At 41.0% G+C, this 27,911-nt stretch overlaps 1 protein-coding gene across 6 annotated transcripts in view; it reads left to right on the top strand.

Annotated features, from left to right (window-relative positions):
- The window catches only part of cep350 (centrosomal protein 350), a 136,304-nt gene that overhangs the window by 62,025 nt on the left and 46,368 nt on the right, over positions 1-27,911 (top strand). For 4 of the 6 annotated variants that reach the window (XM_043699940.1, XM_043699938.1, XM_043699939.1 and 1 more), the window contains exons 18-26: positions 1,049-1,180; positions 3,922-4,082; positions 6,097-6,219; positions 9,748-9,914; positions 10,371-10,567; positions 12,278-12,465; positions 15,948-16,035; positions 22,615-22,761; positions 24,036-24,226. In XM_043699940.1, the coding sequence (XP_043555875.1) occupies positions 1,049-1,180; positions 3,922-4,082; positions 6,097-6,219; positions 9,748-9,914; positions 10,371-10,567; positions 12,278-12,465; positions 15,948-16,035; positions 22,615-22,761; positions 24,036-24,226 (1,394 nt within the window). The remainder of the gene's footprint in view (positions 1-1,048; positions 1,181-3,921; positions 4,083-6,096; positions 6,220-9,747; positions 9,915-10,370; positions 10,568-12,277; positions 12,466-15,947; positions 16,036-22,614; positions 22,762-24,035; positions 24,227-27,911) is intronic. The other 2 variants (XM_043699941.1, XM_043699942.1) reach the window with 2 other exon arrangements.

Raw genomic sequence — 27,911 nt, 5'->3', positions numbered from 1 at the left:
CCTGCAGTCTTCTTCTTGCCCTCTCCGCCTCCACCCTACTCCGACCTATCATCTTCACCTTGACCTCTTTCCACCTATCACATTTCCCACGCCCCTCCTCCAAGTCCCTCCTCCCTACCTTTTATCTTCTCCTGCTGAACACTCTCTGCTCATTCCTGAGGAAGGGCATGTGCCCGAAACGTCGAATCTTCTGTTCCCTAGATGCTGCCTGACCTGCTGTGCTGTTCCAGCAATAAAGTTTCAGCCTAGTTATAGCAATACTCAGGAAGCTCAACATCATCCATTACAAAACATCAGCATGATTTGAATCATGTCCACCACCTTAAGTGTCTATTCCCTCTGTCATCAGTATAAGGTAGCAACAAGGTGCACCATCTACAAGATGCTCTGCAATACCTCACTGAAGGCTCCTTTGACAGTTCTAGACTCATGACCTGTACTGTCTGAAAGATCAGGGTGGCAAATGCCTGGGAACGACTTTAAAATGTATTGCTCTTCCTTTGCTGCCTATAGTGGTCTAACTTACTTTGGGAGTATCTTGCAGCCACATGGATTGCCATGGTTTAAGAAGATCACTAACTTTCGTCTTTTTAATGCCAGTTGTGGTTGGACAGTAAGTGTCAGGGATATCTACATCTTGAGAATGAATTAAATAATTCTTGATTTTTAGTTCTGAATGGTCAGTTTTTAGTTTTAAGATTGTTTCCATGATGCGGAGTTGCACTCCATCTCGCAAGCCACGACCAGGTTAAATCAAAAAACCAAAGATCTGCAAATACTGGTAATCAAAAACAAAATCACACCATGTCTAGGTTACTGTACTTAGATGTGACATTGGAGGAGAGGGAAAGGCTTAAAAGCTTGACTGTAAAGCAAAAGCCATGTCAGTGAGCTTACGTTGCATGATAAAACATGATGCAAGACCAATGCAGTGTGCTTACTGGATCATAAGTCAATTCCACATTGCATTTTAATAGTGTGCTGTCTCTTGATTAAAGTATCTGAATTATCAATTGCTGGACGTGAAAACCTTTCTTTGTCTTCTCAGGCACATACAGAATCTCTGCAGCAGTTTGTACAAGTTCGCCAAGAGATGCTGCAAGAGTCCACAACTAAAATGATGACTCAGCAGGTGGAAGTTGCTAGGCTGGCGGCTGTTACAGCACGTCAGGTTAAAGAGGTACTTTATTCTAGTGTACTTGAGAAGATGGCCCTTTCCCCCAGTCATACTGAAGACCTAGTACTTTCTGAAGTTTTGAAGGAATTTCTCTCATACAGATTGAGTTAATTGTCACTGCAGTTTCATTTTGTTTCATTTTTCTAAAGTGGTAAAATGTCCCAAGGAAGAGCAGGGCAAAGTTTAACAGCATATCATATGATATTAAGAAAGATGACCAACTGCTTGGTCAAAGAAATAGGTTGGATAGAATGTTGGAAAGGAAGAAAATGTTCCTATTTTAGCCAGGTTAGGACAGAATTGCATAGCTGATGCCCTTACAGGTCAAAGCATCGGTGCTGAGCTGAGGTGGTGAAAATGAAAATGCTTAAATGGGGGAATATAGAGACTTCAAACGTTTTGAGGATTGAAGGAACTTGCAGACTGAGCAAGGATAGGATTTTTTTTACACTGAAGGTGTTGGCAAGTCATGAATCAGTAAGCACGAGGATCATGGTTAAAAGGGGCTTGATATGGGGACACAGTCGGTGGAGCTTTTGAATGTGTTGAAGTTGATGAAAGTTCAGTCAAGAGAACATTGAGATAGTCATGTCTGGAAGTGAACAAAAAAGTAAACAGCTGAGGGTACAAATTTGGGTCATGTGATGGAAGAGTTTAGTGAAGGTAAGAATTCCCTTTGGATGAGCTCTGTAGTAGATTTCCTTTATTCATGGAGGGAATTGCCTTCGTATTAATGACTGCATAGCTGTGATTGATGGATCAATGCCATTGGAATCAGTACATAAACACCCCATTTTCACTCCTTTTCGCAACATCTGAGATCTTTTAGCACATTGTATCATGCTCCCCTTTGGAGAAAAGGAAGCATGAAATGGAGCCTCAAGAAATCAGAGCAGGTGTAGGGCATTCGTTCCCTTGAGCTTGCTCCCCCATTCTATCAGATCATGGCAGGGCCAAACCAGGCCACAACTCATCTTTTATGCTTGATCCTCATAGCCCTCTACTGCTCAATATTTCAAAAATTGAATCTACCCTTTTTTTAAAAAAAAAATTGAGATAGAATCATAAAATCCCTAGTGTGGAAACAAGCCCTTCAGCCCAACAAGTCCACACCAAACCCTCTGAAGAGTAACCCAACCAGACCCATTCCACTACCCCATTTAGTTTTCACAATTCTTTGGGCTCGAGAATTCCAGCCATTTACTGAGAGAAAAAAATCTTTTATGTTTTTTAAATGAATGTTCTCTTTTGTAATGTCACTAGTACTTGAGCATCTAGTCAACATGTACCATTTCAAGCTCCTCAGAATCTTGTTTCCATAAGATTACCCCTTATTTGTCTAGACTCTACTGAATAATGACCTAACCTGTTCATCTATTCTTGATGGGTCAACTCTTTCATCCTGGAAGCAGCTAAGTGAATCTTTTTTGAATGGCCTCCAATGCTGGTTTATCATTTCCTAAATATGGGAGCTAAAATTGTATACAGTATTCTAAGTGGAGCATCCGCAACAGCCAATGTAGTTAACCAATTCTCTGTACATGCTAATACATTACTCCCAGTACCGTGAGCTCCGATCTTGTGCAATAAACTTTTATGTAGCACCTTATCAAATGCATTTTTAAAATCCAAATATGGAACATCATCGGATTCTCCTTTATCAGCCCTGCTTGTTATCTCCTCAATGAACTCTAGCAAATTTGTCCAGTATTGTTTCCCTTTCATAAAACCCATTCTGCTGTGTTTACTGATAAGTTTTTTGAAATGTCCTGCTATTTCTTCCTTTAATAATCAACTGTCATTTTACCAAAACAGACATTAAACTAACTAGTCTATAGTTTCTTGATTTCAGTCTCCCTCCCTTCTTGAACAGACGAGTCGATTCTCTGGATGCTTCCTGTATCCACTGATTCTGGAATGTTTCAATTGGTGCCTTGAATATCTCTGCAGCCAGTTGCCTTAAAAATGTTTGATACAGGCCATTAGGTCCTGTCTGCCTTTAATCCTATCAGTTTGTCATTACTTTGATCCTTTATGTTTTTTCCTCCCATGAATACCTTGGGTTTTTTTTTTGCTATCTTTGGGATGGTAACGGTATTCTCCTCCATGAAGACCAATGTAAAATATTGGTTTAAATTATCCGTCAATTCCCGAGTCAGAACCTCCAAGGGTTTGATGCTCACTTTAGCTACTCACTTTTTATATACTGTAGAAACACTTGCCGTTCGTTTTTGTTTCTTGTCAATTTAATTTCATGATCAATTTTCTTCCTTTTTTTTTAGTCATCCGTTGCTGAGTCGTTCTTTTCCTTGTGGGTACTCTCCTTGACTGCCTTTGTTAACCATAGGTGGTTCACCTTTCTCTTAGTTCTCCTTTTTGTCTCAAATAAAGTTTTGCTAAGCATTGTGCAAAAAACCCATCATGTCCCAGTGACCGAGCATGTGAATTTTTTTAACACTGGGTGCTTCAATTTTAATGATCTCATTGGTTTTTGCTGTTTCAAAGAAGAGCTGAGATCATCTGGAAAGGAGGTGGCAGCTGATTCAATATTAACTTCCAAAATTAATTTGAATACTTGCAAAAAGAAATTATTTGCAATACTGTGAGAGCAGAAGTCTAGTCAAATAGCTATTTCAAAGAGGCGGCAGAGGTGTGATGGGTTGAATAGGGGCCTCTGATTTCAAAAGGAAAATGTGATCCAAGTTATCTTCTCATCTGTGCTGTGGTAATTCTTGCTGGTTTAGATGACTGAGTTGGCATGTGCGCAGGTTGCTGGAGGATCTCTGACTGCCACAAACCTACCTCATGGAACAGCTCCTGTGCCAGTGACAGTGCTGTTGGACCAACAGAGGCAGCAGCATTCAGACTTCATGAACCAACTTCGAACCAGAGCTGAACCTGACAGGTAAGGTTTTTAAGGTAAAAACAATGACTGCAGATGCTGGAAACCAGATTCTGGATCAGTGGTGCTGGAAGAGTACAGCAATTCAGGCAGTATCCGACGAGCAGCAAAATCGACGTTTCGGGCAAAAGCCCTTCATCAGGAATAAAGATGAAGGGCTTTTGCCCGAAACGTCGATTTTGCTGCTCGTCGGATGCTGCCTGAATTGCTGTACTCTTCCAGCACCACTGATCCAGGTAAGGTTTTTACACTGCCCCAACCTGATCAATAATATTAAGCTTCTTGGCTTAATAACCTGAGGTTTGTCACTCGTTGTACAGTTTTTGATGTTTTTGCTATCATCTATGATCAGGAGAAGTAGGGTCAATGCACTCAGTCTTTTAGGAAAAAAGGGGGCAGCTCAGTGGTTAGCATTGCTGCTTTACAGTGCCAGGGACCAAGGTTCAACTCCAGCCTCGGGTGACTGTGTGGAGTTTGTGCATTCGCCCTTGTCTGCATGGGTTTCCTCTAGGTGCTCTGGTTTCCTCCCACAATCCAAAGATCTGCAGGTTAGGTGAATCGGTCGTGCTAAGTTGCCCATAGTGTTCAGGGATGTGCAGGTTCGGTGCATTAGCCAGAGGTGAACGTAGAGTAATAGGGTAGAGGAATAGGTTTGGACGGGATACTCTTTGGCCGGTTGGTATGGATTTGTTGGTTCGAAGGGCCTGTCCCCACACTGTAGGGATTCCATTCTGTTCTACGACTAGTAATTTTGGGGCTCCAACAGAATCCTGGTATTCAGAGGGCACTTGGTTAAAATAGTATTGTGCACTCAGCTTATGTTACCTTCTGAAGCAATTTGAGGTAGACTGCTCTGTACACTTTCTTGGCACAGTTTGTTCTGGAACCAATCTGGGAACGAGCTATTTTAGACCTGGCAGTATGATTGATTAATGAGTTCAAACCAAAAGACCCTTTTGGTAAGATTCAATGCAGCATAATAGAATTTAGCTTTATGGTGAGGAATTTGGTTCTTAAACTAATATCTAAACATAAAGGCAGTCACAAGGGTGTAAAGTAGTAGTTGGCTAAATTGGAATAGGACTGTAGGTTAGCATGTTAGAAGGAGCCGAATATATGCAGTTATTTTTATAATTCTCAACAATATATATTTGTAAAAGAAATGCAGTATGAAAAGGTGGCAACAGTGGTGCGTAGCTAAGGGAATTATGGGTAACATCAAATTGAAAGAAAAGATGTACAGAACTGCAAAGATGGTGGTAGGCCAGAAAATTTGAAAATTTCAAACTATCGAAGGTTGAACAAAAAACTGCTGGAAGATATTTTGTCTCTTGTGATAGAGACTGTTATAACATCTTACCTCCCATTATGTACCTTGCTTATTTCCCTTCTTTGGGATGGTAACAGTATCTTCCAGATTAGTAAGATAATTGGGCAAAGTAACCCACCAGTTACTCAGCCTAAAACAAAGTGCTCTTGTGATGCTGAGGTAGTGTCTCCAACTGAGCCAGAAGGTCTGGATAAGTCCCACCTGCTCCAGAGGTATCATAATACATCTCATTAGATCGATTAGGAAAGAAACATGAGACAAACTTCAGTAATTGAATGTACAATCTTGATGTCTCTGTAAATTCCAAACTTAATTATTTTGTATCCTCACCTGAGGCCTGATCTCAATTAATCCTTCGCATTTAAACTGAATTGCCTTTTCTTGTGTTGAATATAATTGAGGTTTGTCCTGTCTGCATGCTCCCTCGTGCAAAACCTGTTGCACCCTGCCAAAGAACAAGATTGAAAACTCAGATTAGCTGATAGTCTGTTCAAGGGAGAGTAGGTGCTGCAGTATTGACCCAATTTCCCATTGAACTGAGACAGGAGGTGATGAGCTTGCTGACATGTCTTTCACTCATAAAAATTTGTTTGAATTAAAAAACAACTACTATGGCTGTGGTGGAATTGAATCCAGAGACTTAGCGGGAAGTAGCTGATTGTCGTTTCTTTCTTTGTTTCATCATAGAAAGAGTGAGTGCAGCCCAACACCAGGTGGATCTGCAGAGAAACTGCCGGACACTAAAATGCATAACTCCGCTTCATTAGACAGTCTGTCTGATTCATCCAGACTCAAACATCATGATCGGAGGTGGGCTTTTTATGTTCACTTTTATGCTTTTATATAGTACAATATTAATCCATTACACATTTCTTCAGTATTGAAAACAACAAATACTGGAGATCACAGTGGGGAGGTGATGGCCCAGTGGTATTATTGCTGGACTGTTAATCCAGAGATCCAGATAACATCCTAGAGAACTGGGTTTGAATTGTGCCACAGGAGATGGTGGAATTTGAATTCAATAAATATCTGGAATTAAGAATCTAATGACCATGAATTCTTTTGTCAGAAAAACCCTTCTGATTCACTAAATCCTTTCGGTAGGAAACTACCATCCTTACCTAGTTTGGCCTACATGTGACTCCAGACACACAACAATGAGGTTGATTCTTAAGCTCCATGGGCAGTTAGGGATGGGCAAAAAATGCTGTCTAGCCAGTGACACCCTCATCCCATAAACAATTTTTTAAAAATCTGTGAAGCATGGAAGCTAACATTTCAAGTCTAGATGACTCTTCATCAGAGCTCTGATAGACTCATCCATACTTAACATTAGCTTGCTTGGTCTCCATGGATGCTGCCTGACCTGCTGTGAGCTCCAGCATTTGTTGTTTTCAGTACAGATTCCACCATCTGCAATAATTTCCTTATATATTTCTTCCATATTTTGTTTATTAAATGCCCACTAAATTGCAGCTCCTACTCAGTACCTTACCTACAGAGTCCTGTGACCCTGGTGTCAAAAGCCTCCATTGACTTGTTCAATTACACCATACGTTGGGGCAATTGCAAAATGCCACTGTGGCTGAAAAGAATAGAATCAGAGTCATACGACATGGAAACGGACCCTTCCGTCCAACTCGTCAATGCCAACCAAATTTCCCAAACTAAACTAGTCCAATTTGCCTGCTTTTGACCCGTGTTCCTCAGCCTTTCCTATTCATGTACCTCTCCAAATGTCTTTTTAAATATTGTAACTGTACTTGCATCTACCACTTCCTCTGGCTGTTCATTCCATGTACGGGTCAACCTCTTTGTGAAAAAGTTGGCAACTGGTAGTTTCACTGTTGCCTACGGTGAGTGAATCGCTGGGGATTATTGTTCATTCAGGACCACCCCTTGCTGAGCATGGCTCAGGGCCTAAATGTGGCTTTGGCCTCCTTGTGGGTTATCACATGCTACTCAAGGCCTTGTGTTTGAGAAGCGCAGCTATTTGTGGATGGAGGTGTTTTGGAATGAAGGAGGCGGTGTTCAGTAATTAATTAATTTATGGAATGTGGGTGTCACTGGCTGTGTGAACATTTATTGCCTAATTCTAATGCCATTGAGAAGATGGTTGTGAACTCCCTTTTTGAATCACTGCAATCTATGTGTTGCAGGCCGACTGGTAGTGCTGTTGGGAGGGAGTTCCAGAATTTTGACCCAATGACACTTAAGGACTGCTGGAAGTTGTTAGTGGTTAGGAAGGGAACCTGCAGGTGGTAGTGTTCATATAAATCCGCTTCCCTTCCCCTTCTAGATGGCATTGGTCATGGGTTTGAAAGATCCTATCGAAGTATTATGAATTTCTGCAGTGTATCTTGTCGAATAGTACATACTGCTGCTCTGAGCATTGGTGGTGGAGAGAGTGAATGTGGTGCCAATCGAGCAGTCTGCTTTTTCCAGATGCTGTAAAGCTTTTTGAGTGTTCTTGTGGCTGCACCCAAACCTAGCCAAGTAGCAAATATTCTATTGCACTCCTGATTTGCATCTTGTAGATGGTGGATAGGCTTCACGGTTTTGGGAAGTAGTGTATTTTCTGTAGGATTTATTGCCTCTGACCTTCCCTTGTGGCTACAGTAGTTATATGGCTAGTCTAGTTCAATTTCTAGTCAGTAGTAATCCCCCAGAATGTTGATGGGGGATTTGGTGATGGTGGGTTTGGAGAAAGAAGCTGCAAGGTGATAGGTGAATGAGATTCAGGCTGAAAGCTAGGGAGGAGGGAATAAGGTAGAGGCTAGAAATGGATAGGTGGAGAAGGATGCTACAAAGGAGACATAAGTATTTTTTCTGTGCCTGGGCCAGCTGCTCTGCTGCCACTACTTTGGAGGTATTGTGGCTCACGTTACCAAATCAAATAGCCTCTCACCATAGTCTTTCTAATTCCTTGCCCATTAAACACCTTGCATTATTCCATTCCTCTTTCTTCCTCCTTTTGAAATAAGAACATAAGAGCATAAGAATTAGGAGCAGGATTATTAATTCAGCTCCTCGTACCTGCTCTGCCGTTTGATACAGTTGTGGCTAATCTTATCTTGGCCTGAACACCACTTTCCTGCCAGTTTTCCTTAACTCTTCAACCCATTGCTAATTAACAATCTGTGTTTCTCCTCTTTAAATTTACTTAATGTCCCAGAATCCACAGGGTTCTGAGGCAGTGAATTCCACAGATTCACAATCCTCTGAGAGAGGCAAGTCCTCCAACTTCCCCTTTATTGTAAAATTACGACTCATTTTAGATTGAATTATTTTCTCTCCGTCTACTTTGTCAATCCCTTGACCATTTTATATACCTCAATTAGACCACCTCTCATTCTTGGCCTCCAATGAGTATGAATGCAAATAATGGTTGTAGTTCAGCTTGTGACATTTTAATAACTGTGGCAGAGAACGTTTGTTCAAACTTGAGCTGGACAGTTAGTGCTTTTCAGATAATAAATGGTTGACTAGTTTAAGAACATTACTATATTGGAGTTTTGTTTTTAGAAAGACTTACTGTTGGGAAGACTTGGTTAAGGGAATATTCCAGTCAAAGTCGTGGAAAGTTAATGCCCACCCAAGTGTGAGGTAGTACACTGTGGTCAAAAGAATAAAGAGACCACTTCCTCTTTGGAAATATGTACTTAAATAGGGCAGAGCGGTCTGGAGATAGAAAGGAGCCACTAGCAGTAAATGGCACCAGTTCATAAGGTTATAAAGAAAAGTTGAGCATTTCTGGGGCTACAGAATGGAGATGTGTTAGATATGCGTAGAACTATGAACAGATCACCCTTGGAGCACTGCAGACAGTTCTGATCTTCATATTGTAATATGAATGTAGAGATAGTAGAGAATATATTAAGACTATTTACTGGAGTTATATCAAAACTGAATTTGAATCCATCAAGCAAGATTGAACAGTCTTGTCTCGTTGAAAAAGTGACATGGTCGAGGTCACTAAAGTTATCTAGGGGTTTGATAGGGTTGACAAAGAAAAATATTTCTGCTTGTGAATGACGCTATCCACTGGGTATAATTGAAGCCACTACTAAATCCAGCAGGGAATTTGCAGGAGGTGGGGAGTCAAAGCCTTAACCCAGAAAGGGGTTAGAATGTAGAACTTACACCACCAGGAATAATTGAAGTAAATAACAGATGAATTCAAGAAGAAGCTTGGAATACAAGAGATCGAAGAAAAATATGTTGATGGGTTTAGGTGGAGAGACACAGAAGGAGGCCTGTGTAAATCACAAATACTGAGAACCTGTTTTGTGTTCTAAATCTATGCATCTGTGTTGATCTGTGACTTTTCTACAGCAACAGCAGCAGCAGCAGTAGACAAGACAGCCCTTCTTTGCCATTCTTGGAGAAAAGCAGAACCTCCCGCTGTACAAAGGGAAATAGCTCTATTGAAGAGGTGGTTCAAACAGCAGCAGACGACTCGATCCACAGTGACAGTATGCCTTCATTACCTGATGAGAAAGGTAACCAGAAATGACGTTTTGTCCTTCTGCTGATCTCATGACTTAAATGAGGAATGGTGTCTCTTCAGTTAGATGATTAGAATCAATCAAATCAATTGTCACGTAAACACTCCTTCCATACCCAAAGGATATGTGGGTCAAATAGTCACATGTTCTGCACTGATTTATTGCAAGATTCCTTTATTCAGTCATGTGCTTAAGCTATTCAATTCAACTTTGTATTTCCCTTGGATCTGTGGTTGTGCATAAGGAAACTTGCACATGTCCCCTTAAACAATGTGTGATTCAACATAACAGTTGTGTTGAATCAATAATAGTAACCTATATCTGGTCCTTGAGCAGATAACTAATCCAAGGATTCTAGCTTAGCCTTTAATTTCATGTTCAAGTTTTAAATCTTTCAGTGAGCAATGGAAAATAACAAAGAACAATGTCAATCATTTATTGTCTCTCCAGACTCTGCTTCTGTTGCCACTGAGTACTCCCTTAAGTTCGATGAGTCTATGACTGAAGATGAGATTGAAGAGAAATCCTTCCGTTCCCTTCTGCCATCAGAGAGCCATCGCCGCTTTAATATGGAGAAGAAACGCAGCCAGCAGGATGATTCCGATGAGGACATAGTGCAGGATCAATCGGCTTCAGTAGCTGTAAAAGTGAGTTCTCCTAATGGTTAGCCAAGGGTGAGTGGTGGAGCCAATTAGTGGGATCTCAGTGCTTGGATTAGTTGCTCCTCTCTATCTCCTAGGTATCCTGCCATGAGATTCAGATTTAGAGGGCAAGGAGCAAATGGGGCAATGAGTGTAAGCCAACTGTTGGGTGGCGGCTGTTTTTTCAAAAAATAAGTACCACTTGCTAACAACATGCCCAGAGTTTATAAATTTTAAAGAGGAAAAAATCTTTTACTTTGTTAATCTTTGTGATCAAGTTACCATTTTGTGAAGACAAAGATTAATATTTACTGGGATTCCTTGCTCACCTAGTCAGGTAAACACAAGCTAAATTTGACTGCTAAGTATGTCCCTGAATATATAACTTTCTACTGTCCATTAAAAGTGGTAATAAGATGCAAAGACAAGTGGCGCTTGCAGAGGAATTTGATTTGAACAAGAGACATTTGTGCAGATAATAAGAGATACTCTAATTGGAAGCATATGGTTAGAGATAACCTGCACGAATCTATGTTGGAGCCCTAAACATTCGCTATTCATAATGAAAGGAAAGCCACATTCAAAATTTGAGGCCACTCTACAGATTAGCAGCAATCTCAAGTGTAGGTAGATGGAAGCATAAAATCAGAAAGCAATCTTGATAGATTAAGTAAATGAACAAAACCACAGATGAGTTTGTGCCGGCAAGTGAGAGGTCAGATCAAAATAGGATATTTCTTGATTGTGAAAATCGAGAGCATAGAGTTCAAAGGAACTTGATGGGGATGACCCAGCTGTATACAGTTCATGAAAATGTCACAAACAGGCTCAGAAAAGTGATCTAGGGGCCAGTGGAATGTTGACATTTATGTCCAAAGAAGACTCGAAAACAAAGGATTAGAAGTCATGCTTCAGCAGTTCAAAACCTAGTCAGTCCAAGCCGTCAGGGCTGGGCACCATGGCTTAAGAAGAGTATCACTCTTGGTGGAAGTGCAATGTAGACTTACTGAAGTGATACTCGGGCTCCGAGGCTTAATTTAAGAAGAGAGATTGAATAGATAAAATGTGAGAGTCAGAACATTGAGGTGTGATATTGTGGAACACGTTTGCTCATGGAAATGGATGAAGTTTGAAACTCCCTTCCACAAACAGTGATTGATGTGAAATCAGTTACAAATTTTAAATCTGAGATTGGTAGATTTTTAACCAAAATGCTGAAGGATTATGGGACAAAGACAAGGATTTGTCATGATGTTGAAGATGACCATGATTTGGGTGATTGGTGGAATAGGCTCAAGAAGCTAAATAGCCACCTCCTGGTTAATGTTGATGTAACCATGACACCCTTATTCTCTGTACGTGCAACTCCTATTCTGTTTTTGGTTTTTTATCAGAACCTAGCAGCAAATTAGTAACTGGAGTCCTGACCAGAAAATTATCAGTATGAGGGACTTTGCCAGTCTTAATGTGTTTTACAGATGATGAAATGAGATAGTCAGCATTTACTCATCCTGATAAATATTGGGATAGTTTGATGGGATCACTTGTGATGCAGCATGATTGGCATGTCTGATGATACTCCAACTCCTTTTAATTGTTGTTGTTGTCTGCACTCAGTCCTGAGTTTTTGTGGATTATGGAGCAAGTTTTACTTGAGTCAGGGGAACCAGCTCATTTCACTCTGTACTGTTTGTTCTCCTGTCTTTCGCTATTCAGCATGATTTGAGCATGCCCTTCTCTGGGGGACAAGACAGTTTCTCTAAATTCACCATGGAGATGGTGCGACAATACATGAAGGAGGAGGAGATGCGTGCACAGCACCAGGTGTCACTCCTCAAACTTCGAGAACGAGCCTTGAAGGAGAAGACCAAAGCAGAGCTGGCCTGGTTGGAGCACCAGAAAAAGTGAGTAGCTGACCTATGCAGTGATGTTAAGATGAATAGCCTTTCAAAAATGCAATGTAAGAATGTGCAGATACTTCTAGTAATACTTTCAGGAGAAGGGGGAAAGCTGTTGTCTTTTCTCATTGCAGTGAGGCTGTAGTGTAGAATCTCATTATTCACATCATCTTTCCTCTTATCACTGTTTGGATTGAGTAGAATGAAGTAATTTAGATTTTGTTTTCAAATTTTCAAGTTTGTTCTTTGGACTTGGGATGTTTTCAGTAATGCTGGTATTTATTTACTTATCCCTCATTCTCGAAATGGTCATGGTGGTGAGCTACCTTGAGCTACCGCAGGCTGCTTGGTAAATATAAACATTAAAACTCTCAAGTGCTGTTAGTTTGGAGTTCAGGGTTCTGGAACAGATTGATGCAAGACTGTTGTCCTAACCCATGGGTCAGGATTTTTAACAAATTTTTTCAATGGATGTCAGCACTGCTGTTAAGACCAGTCTTGTCCATCTTTCATTGTACTTGGGAAGGAGATAGTGAGCCATTTCCTCAAACATCTGCAGTTCACCTGCTACAGATACAACCACAATGCTGACAGGAAAGGAGTACCTGGGATTTTGATCCTATAGCAGTGAAGGAATGACGTATTCCTAAGTCAGGACAGTGTGTGGCTTGGAGAGGAACTTACAAGTAATGGTGTTACCATGTTATCTACTGCCTGTGTCCTTTTAGGTGATAGAGGTCGCAGGCTTTGAAGATGCTGTTGAAGGAATTGAGTGAGTTCCTGCAGTGCATAATATAGTGCTCATAGCTCTCACTGTTTATTGGTGAAGGGTGTGAATGTATAGATTGGTGAATGGGGTGCTTATCAAGCAGGTTGCTACATCCTTTTTGGTGTTATGTTTCTTGGGCAGGTACTGGGGAGACAAGAAGTGAGTTACTTAGTGAAGAAGTTTTAGCCTCTGACCTGTTTTTATTGACAAATATTTTATAGCTGATCTGGTTCAGTTTCAGGTAGAGGGTAACTCTAATGTGTTAATTGCAAGGGAACCAGTGATGATAATACCACTTCATATCAAAAAAATTGCAAGAGATGGTCATTGCTTGGTATTTATGGTGTGCATGCCAACCACGCTGCCATGATACTTTAGTCACATATGCCAGAATAGTTGTGGACTGAGGATTTCCTCCTTCAAACACCGTTCATGAATTAGTTAGGTTTTTAATGGCTGTTTAGCATCTTTGTGGACACTTTTACTGACACCAACTTTTTATTTCCAGATTTTCTTTTAAAATACCCTTTTTAATTTTGAGAATAAAACAATACCTTGTTGAAATAAATTTTCTCCAAATTGAGTTTGACAAGCATGGAGGGGCATTAAAGTTATAAAATATCAAGAAGGATTTGCTGTTTAACAAAATCTTAAACCCTGATCATTCTCTTTCTGGTTTAGTTGCTAATTCAGCAGTGGTGAAAATGTGTGATCTCCTTGGGCAGATTTACTCAAGTTTGTCGTAAATTAGTGCATCATTATACCATGTGTACTTCCTAAAGAAGTTGAATCTCTTGTCAAGCGGAAGATGAAAACTTATGTTAGGATGAGATGTGAAGCTCAGTCAGGGCACTTGACAGTTACAAGTTAGCCAGGAAAGACCAAAATAGAGAACTAAGAGGAGCCAGGAGGGGACATGAGAAGTTCGTTGGCAGATAGGAGCAAGGAAAAACTTAAAGCTTTCTATAGGTTTAGTAGGAATAAAAGAATGGCCCTAATCTTTCTCTAGTCAATCAAGGATAGTTGTGGGAAGTTTTGCGTGGAGTCAGAGGAGATGGGGAAGCCCTAAATGAATATTTTTCATCAGTATTCACACTGGAAGAAGTGTTAGGAGAATACAGTGCTGTTGTCTACTAGACTAGACAGGATTGAGGTTCACAAAGAGAAGGTGTTAGTAAACTTGGAAAGTGTGAAAATTGATAAGTCCCCTGGGCCTGATGGGATTTATCCTAGGATTCTGTGGAAAGCCAGACAGATTGCAGAACCCTTAGCTTTGATCTTTACGTCGTCATTGTCTACAGGAATAGTGCCAGAAGACTGGAGGAATGTGGTCCCCTTGTTCAAGAACAGGAATAGAGACAACCCTTGTAATTATAGACTAGTGAGTCTGCCTTCAGTGTGGGTAAAGTGTTGGAAAAGGTTATAAGTGGTAGGATTTGTAATCATCTAGAGATGAATAAGTTGATTAGGGATAGTCAACACGTTTTCTGGAGGGTAGGTCGTGCCTCACAAACCTTATTGAGTTCTTTTGAGAAAGTGACCAAACAGGTGAATGAGGGTAAGCGGTTGATGTAGTGTATCTGGATTTCAGTAAGGGATTTAAGTTTCCCCGTGGTAAGCTATTGCACAAAATACGGAGGCATGGGATTGAGGGTGATTTTAGTGGTTTGGATCAGAAATTGTCTAGCTGAAAGACGATAAAGGGTGGTGTTTGATGGGAATGTTCATCCTGGAGTTCAGTAACGAGTGGTGTACCACAAGGATCTGCTGTTTGTCATTTTTATAAATGACCTAGATGAGGGCATAGAAGGATGGGTGAGCAAATTTGCAGATAACACTAAGATCAGTGGAGTTGTGGATAGTGCTGAAGGATGTTGCAGATTACAGAGGGATCTGGATAAGCTGTAGAGCTGGGCTGAGAGGTGGAAAATGGAGTTTAATGCAGAAAGGTGTGAGGTGATTCAGTTCTGAAGGAGCAACAGGAATAGAGAGTCCTGGGCTAATGGTAAGATTCTTGGTAGTACAGTTGAGCGGCAAGATCTGTGTCCATGTACGTAGATCCCCAAAAGTTGCCACCCAGGTTGATAGGTTTGTTAAGGCATATGATGTGTCCCCTTTAATGGTCGAGGGATTGAGTTTCGGTGCCACAAGGTCATGTTACAGCTGCACAAAACTCTGTGGCAGCACTTGAATTATTGCGTATAGTTCTGGTCACGGCATTATAGAAAGGAAGTGGAAGCTTTGGAAAGGATTCAGAGGAGATTTACGAGGATGTTACCTGGTGTGGAGGGAAGGTCTTCTAAGGAAAGGCTGAGGGACGTGAGGCTGTTTTTATTAGAGAGAAGAAGGTTGAGAGGTGACAATTGAGACATATGTTCAGAGGGTTAGGTAGGGTGGACAGACAGCCTTTTTCCGCTGGTGATGGCGAGTACAAGGGGACATAGCTTTAAATTGAGGAGTGGTCGAGATCGGACAGATGTCAGAGATATGTTCTTTACTCAGTAGTTTGGGTGTGGAATGCCCTGCCTGCAACAATAGTGGACTCACTAACTTCAAGGGCATTTAAATGATCATTTGATAAACATATGGATGAAAATGAAATAGTGTAGGATAAATGGGCTTCAGATTGCGTCTACAGTTCGGCGCAACGAGGGCTGAAGGGCCTGTAGTGTGCTCTTATGTTCTATGTTCATGTGACTTTGCCATGTTCTCTAACCAGACGCCTTCGAGACAAGGGAGAAGATGACAAGATGCCACCCATCCGTAAGAGACAACGTGGGCTTCTGCTCAGGCTGCAGCAGGAGCAGGTATGACCCACTGAATGCCAGGGAAAATGTCAGGCTATCCACTAATACTTCATGAATGAGCATGTTTCCCCAAGGTTCCGATTTGGTTGCAAACCTTTTTTGTTACTGACGATCAAGTTGTTCCTTGAAATGCTGCTGAATGTAAAGTATATGCTGTGCTTAGGGATACATTTCCATGCCATGATGTTTCTGAATAAGATTTTCCTACTGGCAATGCTTTGCTATGATTATTTTCAGTAGTGCAGAGTAAGGGGAGGATTATTAATCAAACCTTGAGAATGCTACAGGAAGGATAGAAAGGGAGGCAAGAGAGGAGGGGGGAGTGGTGTTTTTGATGAGGGATAACATTACAGCTGTACTGAGGGAGGATATTCCTGGAAATACATCCAGGGAAGATATTTGGGTGGAATTCAGAAATAAGAAAGGGATGATCACCTTATTCGGATTGTATCATAGACCCACTAATAGTCAGGGCAATTGAGAAACAAATTTGTAAGGAGATCTCAGTTATCTGTAAGAATAATACAGTGCCTATGGTAGAGGATTTTAATTTTCCAAACATAGACTGGGAATTCCATAGTGTTACGGCTTTAGATGGAGAGGAATTTGTTACGTGTGTACAAGAAAAATTTCTGATTCACCTACTAGAGAAGGTGCAAAACTTGACCTACTCTTGGGAAATAAGGAAGGGCAGGTGACTGAGGTGTCAGTGGGGGAGCACTTTGGGGCCACTTTGGATCATAATTCTATTAGATTCAAAACAGTGATGGTCAAGGATAGACCAGACCTAAAAGTTGAAGTTCTAAACTGGAGAAAGGCCAACTTTGACAGTATTAGGCAAGAATATTCAAAAGCTGATTGGGGGCAGATGTTCACAGGTAAAGGTACGGCTGGAAAATGGGAAGCCTTTAGAAATGAGGTAACAAGAGTCCAGAGCAAGTATATTCCTGTTAGGGTGAAAGGAAAAACTGGTAGTTATAGGGAATGTTGGATGACGAAAGAAATTGAGGGTTTGGTTAAGAAAAAAGAAGGAAGTATATGTCCGGTATAGACAGGATAGATCGAGTGAATCCTTAGAAGAGTCTAAAGACCATAGGAGTATACGTAAGAGGGAAATGAGGAGGGCAAAAAGGGGATATGAGATAGCTTTGGCAAATAGAATTAAGGAGAATCCAAAGGGTTTTCACAAATACATTAAGGACAAAAGGGTAACTGGGGAGAGAGTAGGGCCCCTTCAAAGATCAGCAAGGCGGAGAAATACAAAACGAGTATTTTGCATCAGTATTTACTGTGGAAAAGGACATGGTAGATATAGAATGTAGGGAAATAGATGGTGACATCTTTAAAAAAGTCCATATTACAGAGGAGGAAGTGCTGGATGTCTTGAAATGCAAAAAGGTGGATAAATCCCCAGGACCCGATCAGGTGTACCTTAGAACTCTTTGGGAAGCTAGGGAAGTGATTGCTGGGCCTCTTGCTGAGATACTTGTATCATTGATAGTCACAGGTGAGGTGCCAGAAGACTGGAGGTTGGCTAACGTGGTGGCTCTGTTCAAGAACGGTGATAAGGACAAACCAGATGTCAGTGGTGGGCAAGTTGTTGGAGGGAATCCCGAGGGACAGGATGTCCATGTATTTGGAAAGGCAAGGATTGATTAGGGATAGTCAACATGGCTTTGTGCGTAAGTTTTTTTTTGAAGAATTAACAGAGGATTGATGAGGGCAGAGTGGTAGATGTGATCTATATGGACTTCAGTAAGGCATTTGACAAGGTCCTCCCTGGGAGACTGGTTAGCAAGGTTAGATCTCACGGAATACAGGGAGAACTAGCCATTTGGATACAGAACTGGCTCAAAGGCAGAAGATAGAGAGTGGTAGTGGAGGGTTGTTTTTCAGACTGGAGGCCATTGACCAGTGGAGTGCCACAAGGATCGATGCTGGGTCATTTATATAAATGATTTGGATGTGAGCTGAAGAGGCATAGTTAGTCAGTTTGCAGATGACACCAAAATTGGAGGTGTAGTGGACAGCGAAGAAGATTACCTCAGATTACAACAGGATCTTGGTCAGATGGGCCAGTGGGCTGAGAAGTGGCAGATGGAGTGTAATTGAGATAAATGCGAGGTACTGCATTGTGGGAAAGCAAATCTGAGCAAGACTTATACACTTAATGGTAAGATCTGAGGGAGTGTTGCTGAACAGAGGGACCTTGGAGTGCAGATTCATAGCTCCTTGAAAGTGGAGATAGATAGGACAGTGAAGAAGGCATTTGGTGCACTTGCATTTATTGATCAGAGTATTGAGTACAGGAGTTGGGAGGTCATGTTATGGCTGTACAGGACATTGGTTAGGCCACTTGGAATATTGCGTGCAATTCTGGTCTCCTTCCTATCGGAAAGATGTTGTGAAACTTGAAAGGGTTCAGAAAAGATTTACAAGTATGTTCCCAGGGTTGGAGGATTTGAGCTATAGGGAGAGGTTCAACAGGCTGGGGCTGTCTTTCCTGGAGCGTCTGAGGCTGAGGGGTAATCTTTATAGAGGTTTACAAAATTATGAAGGGCATGGATAGGGTAAATAGACAAAGTCTTTTCCCTAGGGCCAGGGAGTCCAGAACTAGAGGGTGAGGGGAAAGATATAAAAGAGACCTAAGGGGCAACTTTTTCACACAGAGGGTAGTACGTGTATGGAGTTAGCTGCTAGAGGATGTGGAGGAGGCTGGTACAATTGCAACATTTAAGAGGCATTTGGATGGGTATATGATTAGGAAGGGTTTAGAAGGATATGGGCCAAGTGCTGGCAAGTGGGACTAATTGGGTTAGGATATCTGTTCAGCATGGACGAGTTGGACCGAAGGGTCTGTTTCTGTGCTGTGCATCTCTATGACTGTATGACTCTAAGAATGATTGTACAATGAGGCCACAATGCATTTTAGGCAACTTGTTGTATTTTGAATTTGTTGACTTTCCCCCTGCCTTATCCCTCCATGTGAAATAAATTAGCTGCTTGCTTGTTATTGCAATGAATGAGCTCTTACAATACAACCAGCTATGGCTGGTTGTCAAGTGCCCTTGACTTGTCTTTAATTTATGACATTAAGGTAATGGATGCAACATTTACTGCCATTTAAAAGTTTCATTTTTCACCCTTGCTTTCCCCCTTGCCCTTTATGTGTTTGTTTTTTTTTAAAACTGCTTACAAGACATGGTATTGCTGTTTAGGTGATCACTTATTTTGGAATCCTAATTGCTTTGGAAAAGGTGGTGAGTTGCTGCCATGAGCCTGATTAAAACATTGCCCTGTCTCTTTGTTTCATATTACTTTGTCCTAAAGCCACCTTTATGGTTTTCCCTTTGTCCTGTCATATTCATCAATTGCAAATTTGAAGTTTGAGACAAATTACAAGCCAAGTCAAATTAGCAAGACTACCACAAGTTAGAACACAGTGAAATTGAGATATTAACTAACTCTCAGAATTGCTCAATTGTTCCTAACCTGACTTTAGCAATAACACACTTGGACACCAAGGTTAGAACTTAAACAAAAATAAAACAAGTTTAACAGAATGCAGATGGACTGTAAGGAAATCAAATTAATATATACAATGCAAGGTCAATCTTCTTTGAACATTAACCTTACTTACATAGAACATTCCAGTGCAGTACAGGCCCTTCGGCTCTTGATGTCGCACCAACCTGTGAAACTCATCTAAAGTCCATCTAACCGACACTATTCCATTATCATCCATATGGTTATCCAATGACCATTTAAATGCTCTTCATGTTGGTGAGTCCACTACTGTTACAGGCAGGGCATTCCACACCCTTACTACTGAGTAAAGAACCTACTTCAGACATCTGTCCTATATCTATCACCCCTCAATTTAAAGCTATGTGCCCTTGTGCTAGCCATCACCATCTGAGGAAAAAGGCTGTCACTGTCAACCCTATGTAATCCTCTGATCATCTTGTATGCCTCTATTAAGTCACCTGTTAACCTTCTCTGCAACAAAAACAGCCTTCAGTCTCTCAGCCTTTCCTCATAAAACCTTCCCTCCATGCCAGGCAACATCCTGGTATATCTCCCCTGCACCCTTTCCAATGTTTCCACATCCTTCTTATAATACGGTGACCAGAACCGTGTGCATTACTCCAAGTGCGGCCGCACCAGAGTTTTGTACATCTGTAACATGACCTCATGGCTCTGAAACTCAATCTCTCTACCAATAAAAGCTAACACACCATATGCCTTCTTTACAATTTTCTCATCCTGATTCAGGGATCTATGCACATGGGCAATGAGATCTCTCTGCTCATCTACACTACCAAGAATCTTGCCTTTAGCCCAGTACTCTGTATTCCTGTTACTACTTCTCTAGTGAATAATCTCTCACTATACACATTAAACTCCATTTGCTACCCCTCAGCCTTGCTCTGCAGCTTATCTATGTCCCTTTGTAACCTGCAACATCCTTCCGCACTGTTCACAACTCCACCGACTATTTAGTGTCTTCTGCAAATTTACTAACCCATCCTTCTAAGCCCTCATCCAGGTCATTTATAAAAATGAGAAACGGTCGTGGCCCCAAAACTGATCTTTGTGGCACACCACTAGTAACAACTGTACGATGAACACCACCCTATGTCATCTTACAGGTAGTCAGTTTCTGATCCAAACTGCTAAATTGCCCTCAATCCCATGCCTCTGTATTTTGTGCAATAGCCGAACATGGGGAACCTTATCTAACGATTCAGTGAAATCCATACACATCATATCAACTGTTTACTCTCATCCACCTGTTTGGTCACCTTTACAAAGAACTCTAAGATTTGTGAGGCGCAGCCTACCCTTCACAAAAGTGTTGAATATTCCTAATCAAATTATTCCTTTCTAGATGATTATAAATCCTATCTCTTACAATCCTTTCCAAAACTTTGCTTACAACAGTAGTAAGGCTCATGGTCTATAATTACAAACCAACTGACAGAGTTAATGGGTAAACTAGAAAAGAAATGACATGAATTGCAATTTTCCCATTCAATGACTATCTGCTGCATATCATGCCTTCATGAAATCATTGGTTGAGTCATATTACAGGCACATAGGACTTGATTTCCAAAATCACCGGTCAATGCAAGTGGCTTCCACAGACCTTTGGAGACTTTAACTTTTTTTTTTACAGTCTGGGAATTTTTCCTCAGAACTTTCAACAAGTCAATCACTGGAAAATAACTAAAGAGAGCAACCAAGGACAACCAGTCCAGAAGAAGTCCAAACCAAAACTGCCTCCTGCCCAAAACCCAGTCAGAACCAATTCACTTTGTTTTCCACCACTTTTTCAACATTCACTAGTTGGCAGTACCGGTCCTTCCTAGATTGTCTAATTTCACGTCCAACTAGTCTCTGAGCACAGCAGCGCCCTGGTGCTGAAACATCTGGAGTGTTCTTAGACCAGTAATTAATCTGCATTATCTTTCCAGGGCAGCAGACATTCTCCCCTTTTTTTGTTTTAAAACGAGTTGCTTCTCAAAGTTCAATTCTTAACTTGAGCTCATAGTTCCAAACCAAAAATGAGAAAAATATAGTGATGGTTGCAACAAGTTGCTGATTTTTGTTGGCATAGGTGTTGCCAATCTGTAGGCAGTGTCACGCAGACATGGGATGTTACATTATTTGCTGTTGGACCAATTACAGATTTGCCAGATTCTGTATTCACTGAACACAGGCACACTTTCCAACTTGCTCAGCAGCAAGAGCTAATACGCAATTCTCGAGAGTGGAAGTCTATCTGTTCATCATCTTTCTCTCCTGTGAAGTACTTGGCTGCTGAGGACAGTATTTCAGGTTTCAGAACTCAGGTTAACTCACCACTCCAACACATTATCTGGGCTGACACCAATTGTTAAAGTTAACCTGAAAATGTAACTTTTTTAAAAAAAGTTTTGTGATTTAGATATGAAAGTGGAACTAACATGATCATTCTAACAGATGAGAGACTTAACAAGCGATCAAGGTATTTTTCAGTGTATAGTTTCAGTTACATCACACTAAACTTTTGCTATAAATTCTGTGTCTTACAATTGTGTACTCTGCTACCACCTGATGAAGGAGCAGCGCTCTGAAAGCTAGTGCTTCCAGTTAACCCTTTGGACTACAACCTGGTGTTATGATTTTTAACTTTGTACACCCCAGTCCAACACTGGCATCTCCAAATCCTGACAGATCAGAAAGCAACCTTCTGAAATAAAATCAGAAATGCTCACTCAGACATCAGTTGTCGAAAAAGAATGAGTTACTATTCATGATAATTTTCCACCTGGAGTACTTGTCTGTTTGAATGAGTGTTGCACATACATTTTGTCTGAAAAAACAAAGTTTTCATCAAGACCAAGCATTATATTTTGTAAAGCTTGCACAGTGCCACCTGGAAACTCTGCAACTTATAAGTTGATGGGTTGTGGCTTGTGTGTCCTGACTTCATTTTTGTTTGTAGTTTGTTGTCAAAATAAATTTATTGACAATGTAAAGGCGTGTTTGGTTAGTCTCTAACATGGTAATACATTGCATCCAATTTCATCACAGGCTGAAATCAAGCGTCTTCAAGAAGCCAACAAGGCTGCTCACAAGGAAAGGCAGATGATTCTGAAACAGCAGGAGGAGATTCAACGTATGCGCCAGACCACCATCAAAATTCAGGAGAAACTCAAATCAGCTGGGGAGAGCAAGTTGGTTAGTATCCCGCCATTTGCAAACAACCTACCTTCCCGAACTGTTCAATGCAAGGTTACTCCTAAAGTAAGGAATTACTTACTCAGCAGCATTAATGAGGGGTGTAATGAGGGGTGATCACTTTCAATCCAATTTTGCTATCAGCAAGGTTTCTAATCTATATTATTATTACAATATAAATAAAACTTAATAAAAGTACCGAGGCTCAAGTTGATGTTTCTCAATAGCAGACAAACCATTCTTATATCTTTTCTGTAAAATATTAAGTTGATAATATGTTCACATGTTTATTTTTGTGGAGACCAAATCTCTGCAACCTAAAATCTGTATGTGCTGGAATATCTGCTGCTGCCGAGAATACCATCCTTTGTATTCATCGATATCGAGTTTTGTTCTGCATTCTGTAGAAGTGACAGCACAAGAAATGGAGCTTTCAGCCCAATTTATGTATACTCCTGTTCTTTCGCTCCCTGCAATCTGGCTCCAACCTGTTATCAGCATATCCTACAAAGGTGTCAAAACATTTTTGCACTTGATCATGAGCATAGGAATGGGACTCGGTTGTTGAGTCACTCACCTGTTTGCACTTACTTCTATTATAATTGATCTACATCTCCCTGCCTTAGTTTCTGTTTCCCTTAATAAACATTCCCAACAAACAAAAAAAAATCAGTGTCTCAGTTTTGAAATTACAATTAATTGAAAGCCTAAAACATTTTTTTGAATGGGGCAAAGCAGGGAGAGGTAGGAAAGGGTAAATATTGGGATTCGCACCACCCTATATATGAAAGCCTTTCCTGAATGGCTTAACATTGGTTTTAAAATTATGACCCCTTGTTCTGGTCTCCCACACCACAAAAAGATTATCTCCAGCTATCATATTAGTTCCTTTCATCATCATAAATGCCTGAAACTAAATTAGGTATTCCCTAATCTTCCATACTCAAGAGTGCTGGAGTTGGCAGGATTACAGGCCTAGTCATAATTTACTTTTAACCAAATTATCATTCTAGAAGCTGCATTACATCTTCTAAATTTGCAATATGTACCTCTTGAGCACTCCAGATATGATGCGCATACCATTGTTTACTTGTGTATTAAAATTGCTGACCCCAGTAAATGAAAAGCTCTGCCTGCCTGAAAGGAAATGATGCTGCTTATTTGCAGAAAGCAGTCTCTGAATCTCATCTGTGTTTCACTGCAACTAATTCTGGAGTTGTTTCCTTTTAGGAGCAAACTTAACTTTCCATGCGTCCATCTTGTTATATTCTCAGGTTCCAACTCGACAGGAGCAGTGGAATGCAGAACAACCAGAAGTGGAGAATGTTTCTAAAGTGAGCCCCACTTCCAGTCCCCTGCAAACAGATATGGAGACGCGAAGTCCCTCCCCTGTTTCGATTTCAGGCAGTGAGACCAGCAGCATCATGCAAAAACTGAAGAAGATGCGCAGTCATATGGATGAAAAGTAATATCTCTTATGGCTTCTTATAAGGCATATTGCTGTGAAAGGTTGGCAAGCCTAACCATCTCATTTGTCAGCTGGTGATGTTATAGAGAGGATGAGAGAGAGTGGCACTGAGCAGAAATAAATATATGAAATCCATTTGACTGTTTTCAAAGGCAGTGTGTTTGCTGAATATGGTGTTTCTAATTATCCCACCTGAGGTTGTTGTCATGTTTGACCCTGCGAGTGGGAAGCAAAACGTAAATATGCCCTCACTGTTACTGCTCGCCAAGTAGTGCAGCTTTTTTCTTCCCCTCATCATCTTACACCATTGCCCTGGTGTAACAGTCTCAGAATGGGATTGCAATGTGAAAATTTTCATTAGTGCAAAGCTTGCTTTGCCTTTCAGTGGGGTGTGGTGGGAAACTGGAGGTACATGCAAATAATGCAGTAATTTTCCATCCTGGTGGAATTACCAACTTTATATCATTGCATAAGCTTTTTATCCTATGAAGACAATTGTATACACTATAGAAGATGCAAACATGCCTTATTAGGGCAGCACCATGGCTCAGTGGCTAGCATTGCTGCCTCTCAGTGCCAGGAACCCGGGTTCGATTCCTCCATCGGGCGACTGTCTGTGTGGAGTTTGCACATTCTCCCCGTGTCTGTGTGGGTTTCCTCCTGCACTCCACAAATGTGCAGGCTAGGTGGATTGGCCATGCTAAATTGTCCATAGTGCCTCGGGATGTGCAGGCTAGGTGAGTTAGCCGTGGGAAATGCAGGGTTACACTGATAGCGTAGGGGAGTGAGCCTGGGTGGGGTGCTGTTCGAAGGGTCATTATGGACTCAATGGGCTAAATGGTCTGTTTCCACACTGTAGGGATTCTGTGATTTGTTCCAATCAGTTCACATCAGTGTTACTGATTCTGTGATTTGTTCCAATCAGTTCACATCAGTGTTACTGCTCCACTCGAGTCTCTGTCACCTATGCTCATCTATAACCCTGACCCCTCTATTCCTTTCTCCCTCTGATCTTGTCTATCTTCCCCATAAACACCTATATGATATTTGATTCAACCACTCCCTGTGCAGCCTTCATTTTTGTAATCCAATTCTGCAGAACTTCCATATTTCCCTGTTGGATTTCTTGGTGACTACCTTGTGACCTCAAGGTATGCTTTTCCCTCTGAAAGGAAGCATTCTGTCTTTATCCAGTCTTTTAAACCCTCTCATCATTTTAAAGACCTCTATTGCATCCCTTTTTGGCTGCCTTTCAGAAAAGAGATGTAACCTATCAACCCTTCCCTGACACGTGACCCCACACATTTGTGATCAACCTTGTCAATCTTGTCTGTGTACTCACTTCAGTTTCTCTTTTTATATTTCTCGTATGGTGATCAGCCTGCACACAGTATCCAAGTGTGGTTTAAGCAAGGTTTAATTCAGGTTTAGCATGTTTAATAAATAAATAGATGGGGATGATGTTCTAAACTACAGGTGTTCTTGTTCTGATCTAATTAATTTTGATAAATGTGAGGTACTGCATTTTGATAAGGCAAATCAGGGCAGGACTTGAGGTCCTGAGCAGTGTTGCTGAACAAAGAGACCTTGGCGTGCAGGTTTGTAGTTCCTTGAAAATGGAGTTTCAGTTAGACAGGGTAATGAAGAAGTCATTCAGAATACTTGCCTTTATTGGTCAGTGCATTGAGTATAAGAGTTGGGATGTCATGTTATGGCTGTACAGGACATTGGTGAGGGCATTTTTGGCATAATGTATTCAGTGCTGGTGTGTTGTGAAACTTGAAAGGGTTCAGAAAAGATTTACAAGGATGTTGATGGGGTTGAAGGTTTTGAGCTACAGAGAGAGGCTGAAGAGTAACCTTCAAAGTTTATAAAATCATGAGGGGCATGAATAGGGTGAATAGTCAGTGTCTTTTCCCCAGGATAGGAGAGTTGAATACTAGAGAGCATAGGTGAGAGAGGAAAGATTTAAAAGTGACCTAAGGGGCAACGTTTTCATGTTTGAAATGAGCTGCCAGAGGTGGTGGTGATGGAGACAGCTATAATTACAACATTAAACAAGCATTTGGATGAGTATATCAATAGGAAGGGGTTTAAAGGGGTTTGGGCCAAATGCTGGAAAATGGGTCTAGGTTAATTTAGAATATTTGGTCAGCATGGATAAATTGGACCAAAGGACCTGTTCCCAATTTGTACATCTGAGTCTAAGTGACCATTTTTTTTTTGAGAATCATGATTTTCATTCAGCTTGGTTCATTCTACAAACCCTTGCTTAGTGAAACAGTTTCTTTCTCCCATGTTGTTGTACATGCTGTAATAAAAATTGGTTGGCTGAATTGCTGATTTGCAGTGCTGTGATGCCAACAGCGCAGGCTCGATTCCTGCATCAACTGAGGTTACTGTGAAGGTCCCACCTTCTCAAACTTGTCCCTCAGCTGAGGCGCGGTGACCCTCAGGTTAAACCACCACCTTCTCTGCAATGAGTGAGCAGCCCTACTGTCATCCAGGGCTATGGTGACTTCACTTTTACTCAATGATAAGTGATTAGAAATGTTATATTCTTTATCATTTGATGTATTTTCTTTTTGTGCCAGTGTTTCAAATGAGTTTGGGCTGCCAAATTTTTCAAAGCTTGAGAAAAAAACCAGGCTGCTACTTTGAGGGGAATAAAAAGTAAGGGAGTGATTGAATTATCTGCAGTAACCAAAGTAGTCAGTAACTTAAACTGATAAATCTTAATGTGGACTGGAAAAAAAAGAGCTAAGGTACATGATGGCCATTTAAAAAGAGTTTTGTCAATGTACGTTAATGGCTAAACATTGTCCCTCTCACTGTCTGTCATCCTCTCCACTCCCCACCACCTACTGATAGAAACCTGTTGGATATGAGAAATAATCAATCACACTTTATTTTGGCTGACTGGTTGCCATTTTACAATAGAATAGGCCTCAATTGTGCCTGAGACATGGGTTATGTTATGAGATCTTGGGGCATAGAAGGAAAATATCTGATCATTTAAAGTTGTGATAAAGTAGGCTTGCCTTCACAGCAAAATGCTACTAGTTAACTGTCAGTTTCACAGATAACCGAACGTTAATCTTTGCTTATGATGTGGAGTCAGCTTTGACCACTAGGTTTCTATGCACATCTTGTAACTACTGTTTCTGTGCGTGTGTGTATAGAGGAAAGCAGTCAAAATGTAAATTGTGTTGATAAGCTTGTCACACTACCAATACTTTATTTGATGGCAAATTATCATGGAATTGATTTTGTTAGTTGAGAAGCTTGGGCTGAGCTACTTCACCATCAGTGATAACAACCCTTAAGGTGAGTAATTACTACAGGGAAAAATACCACTTAAAGAGCAATGAGGAAGAATGTGGGAGAGGCAGTCATTGGAAAGCACTCACCAAGTTTGTGATAAGATTTGTAGCTCGGATGCTTGTTGTTGTGGTTCTGTTCGCCGAGCTGGGAATTTGTGTTGCAGACATTTCGTCCTCTATCTAAGTGACATCCTCAGTGCTTGGGAGCCTCCTGTGAAGCACTTCTGTGATCTTTCCTTCGGCATTTGTAGTGGTTTGAATCTGCCGCTTCCGGTTGTCAGTTCCAGCTGTCCGCTGCAGTGGTTGGTATATTGGGTCCAGGTCGATGTGCTTATTGATTGAATCTGTGGATGAGTGCC

This window comes from Chiloscyllium plagiosum, chromosome 11 (assembly GCF_004010195.1).
Source record: "Chiloscyllium plagiosum isolate BGI_BamShark_2017 chromosome 11, ASM401019v2, whole genome shotgun sequence".
In the NCBI taxonomy this organism is placed as follows: domain Eukaryota; kingdom Metazoa; phylum Chordata; class Chondrichthyes; order Orectolobiformes; family Hemiscylliidae; genus Chiloscyllium; species Chiloscyllium plagiosum.
The sequence above is the reverse complement of the archived record's forward strand: the minus strand, read 5'-3'. Positions and strand labels throughout refer to the sequence as shown.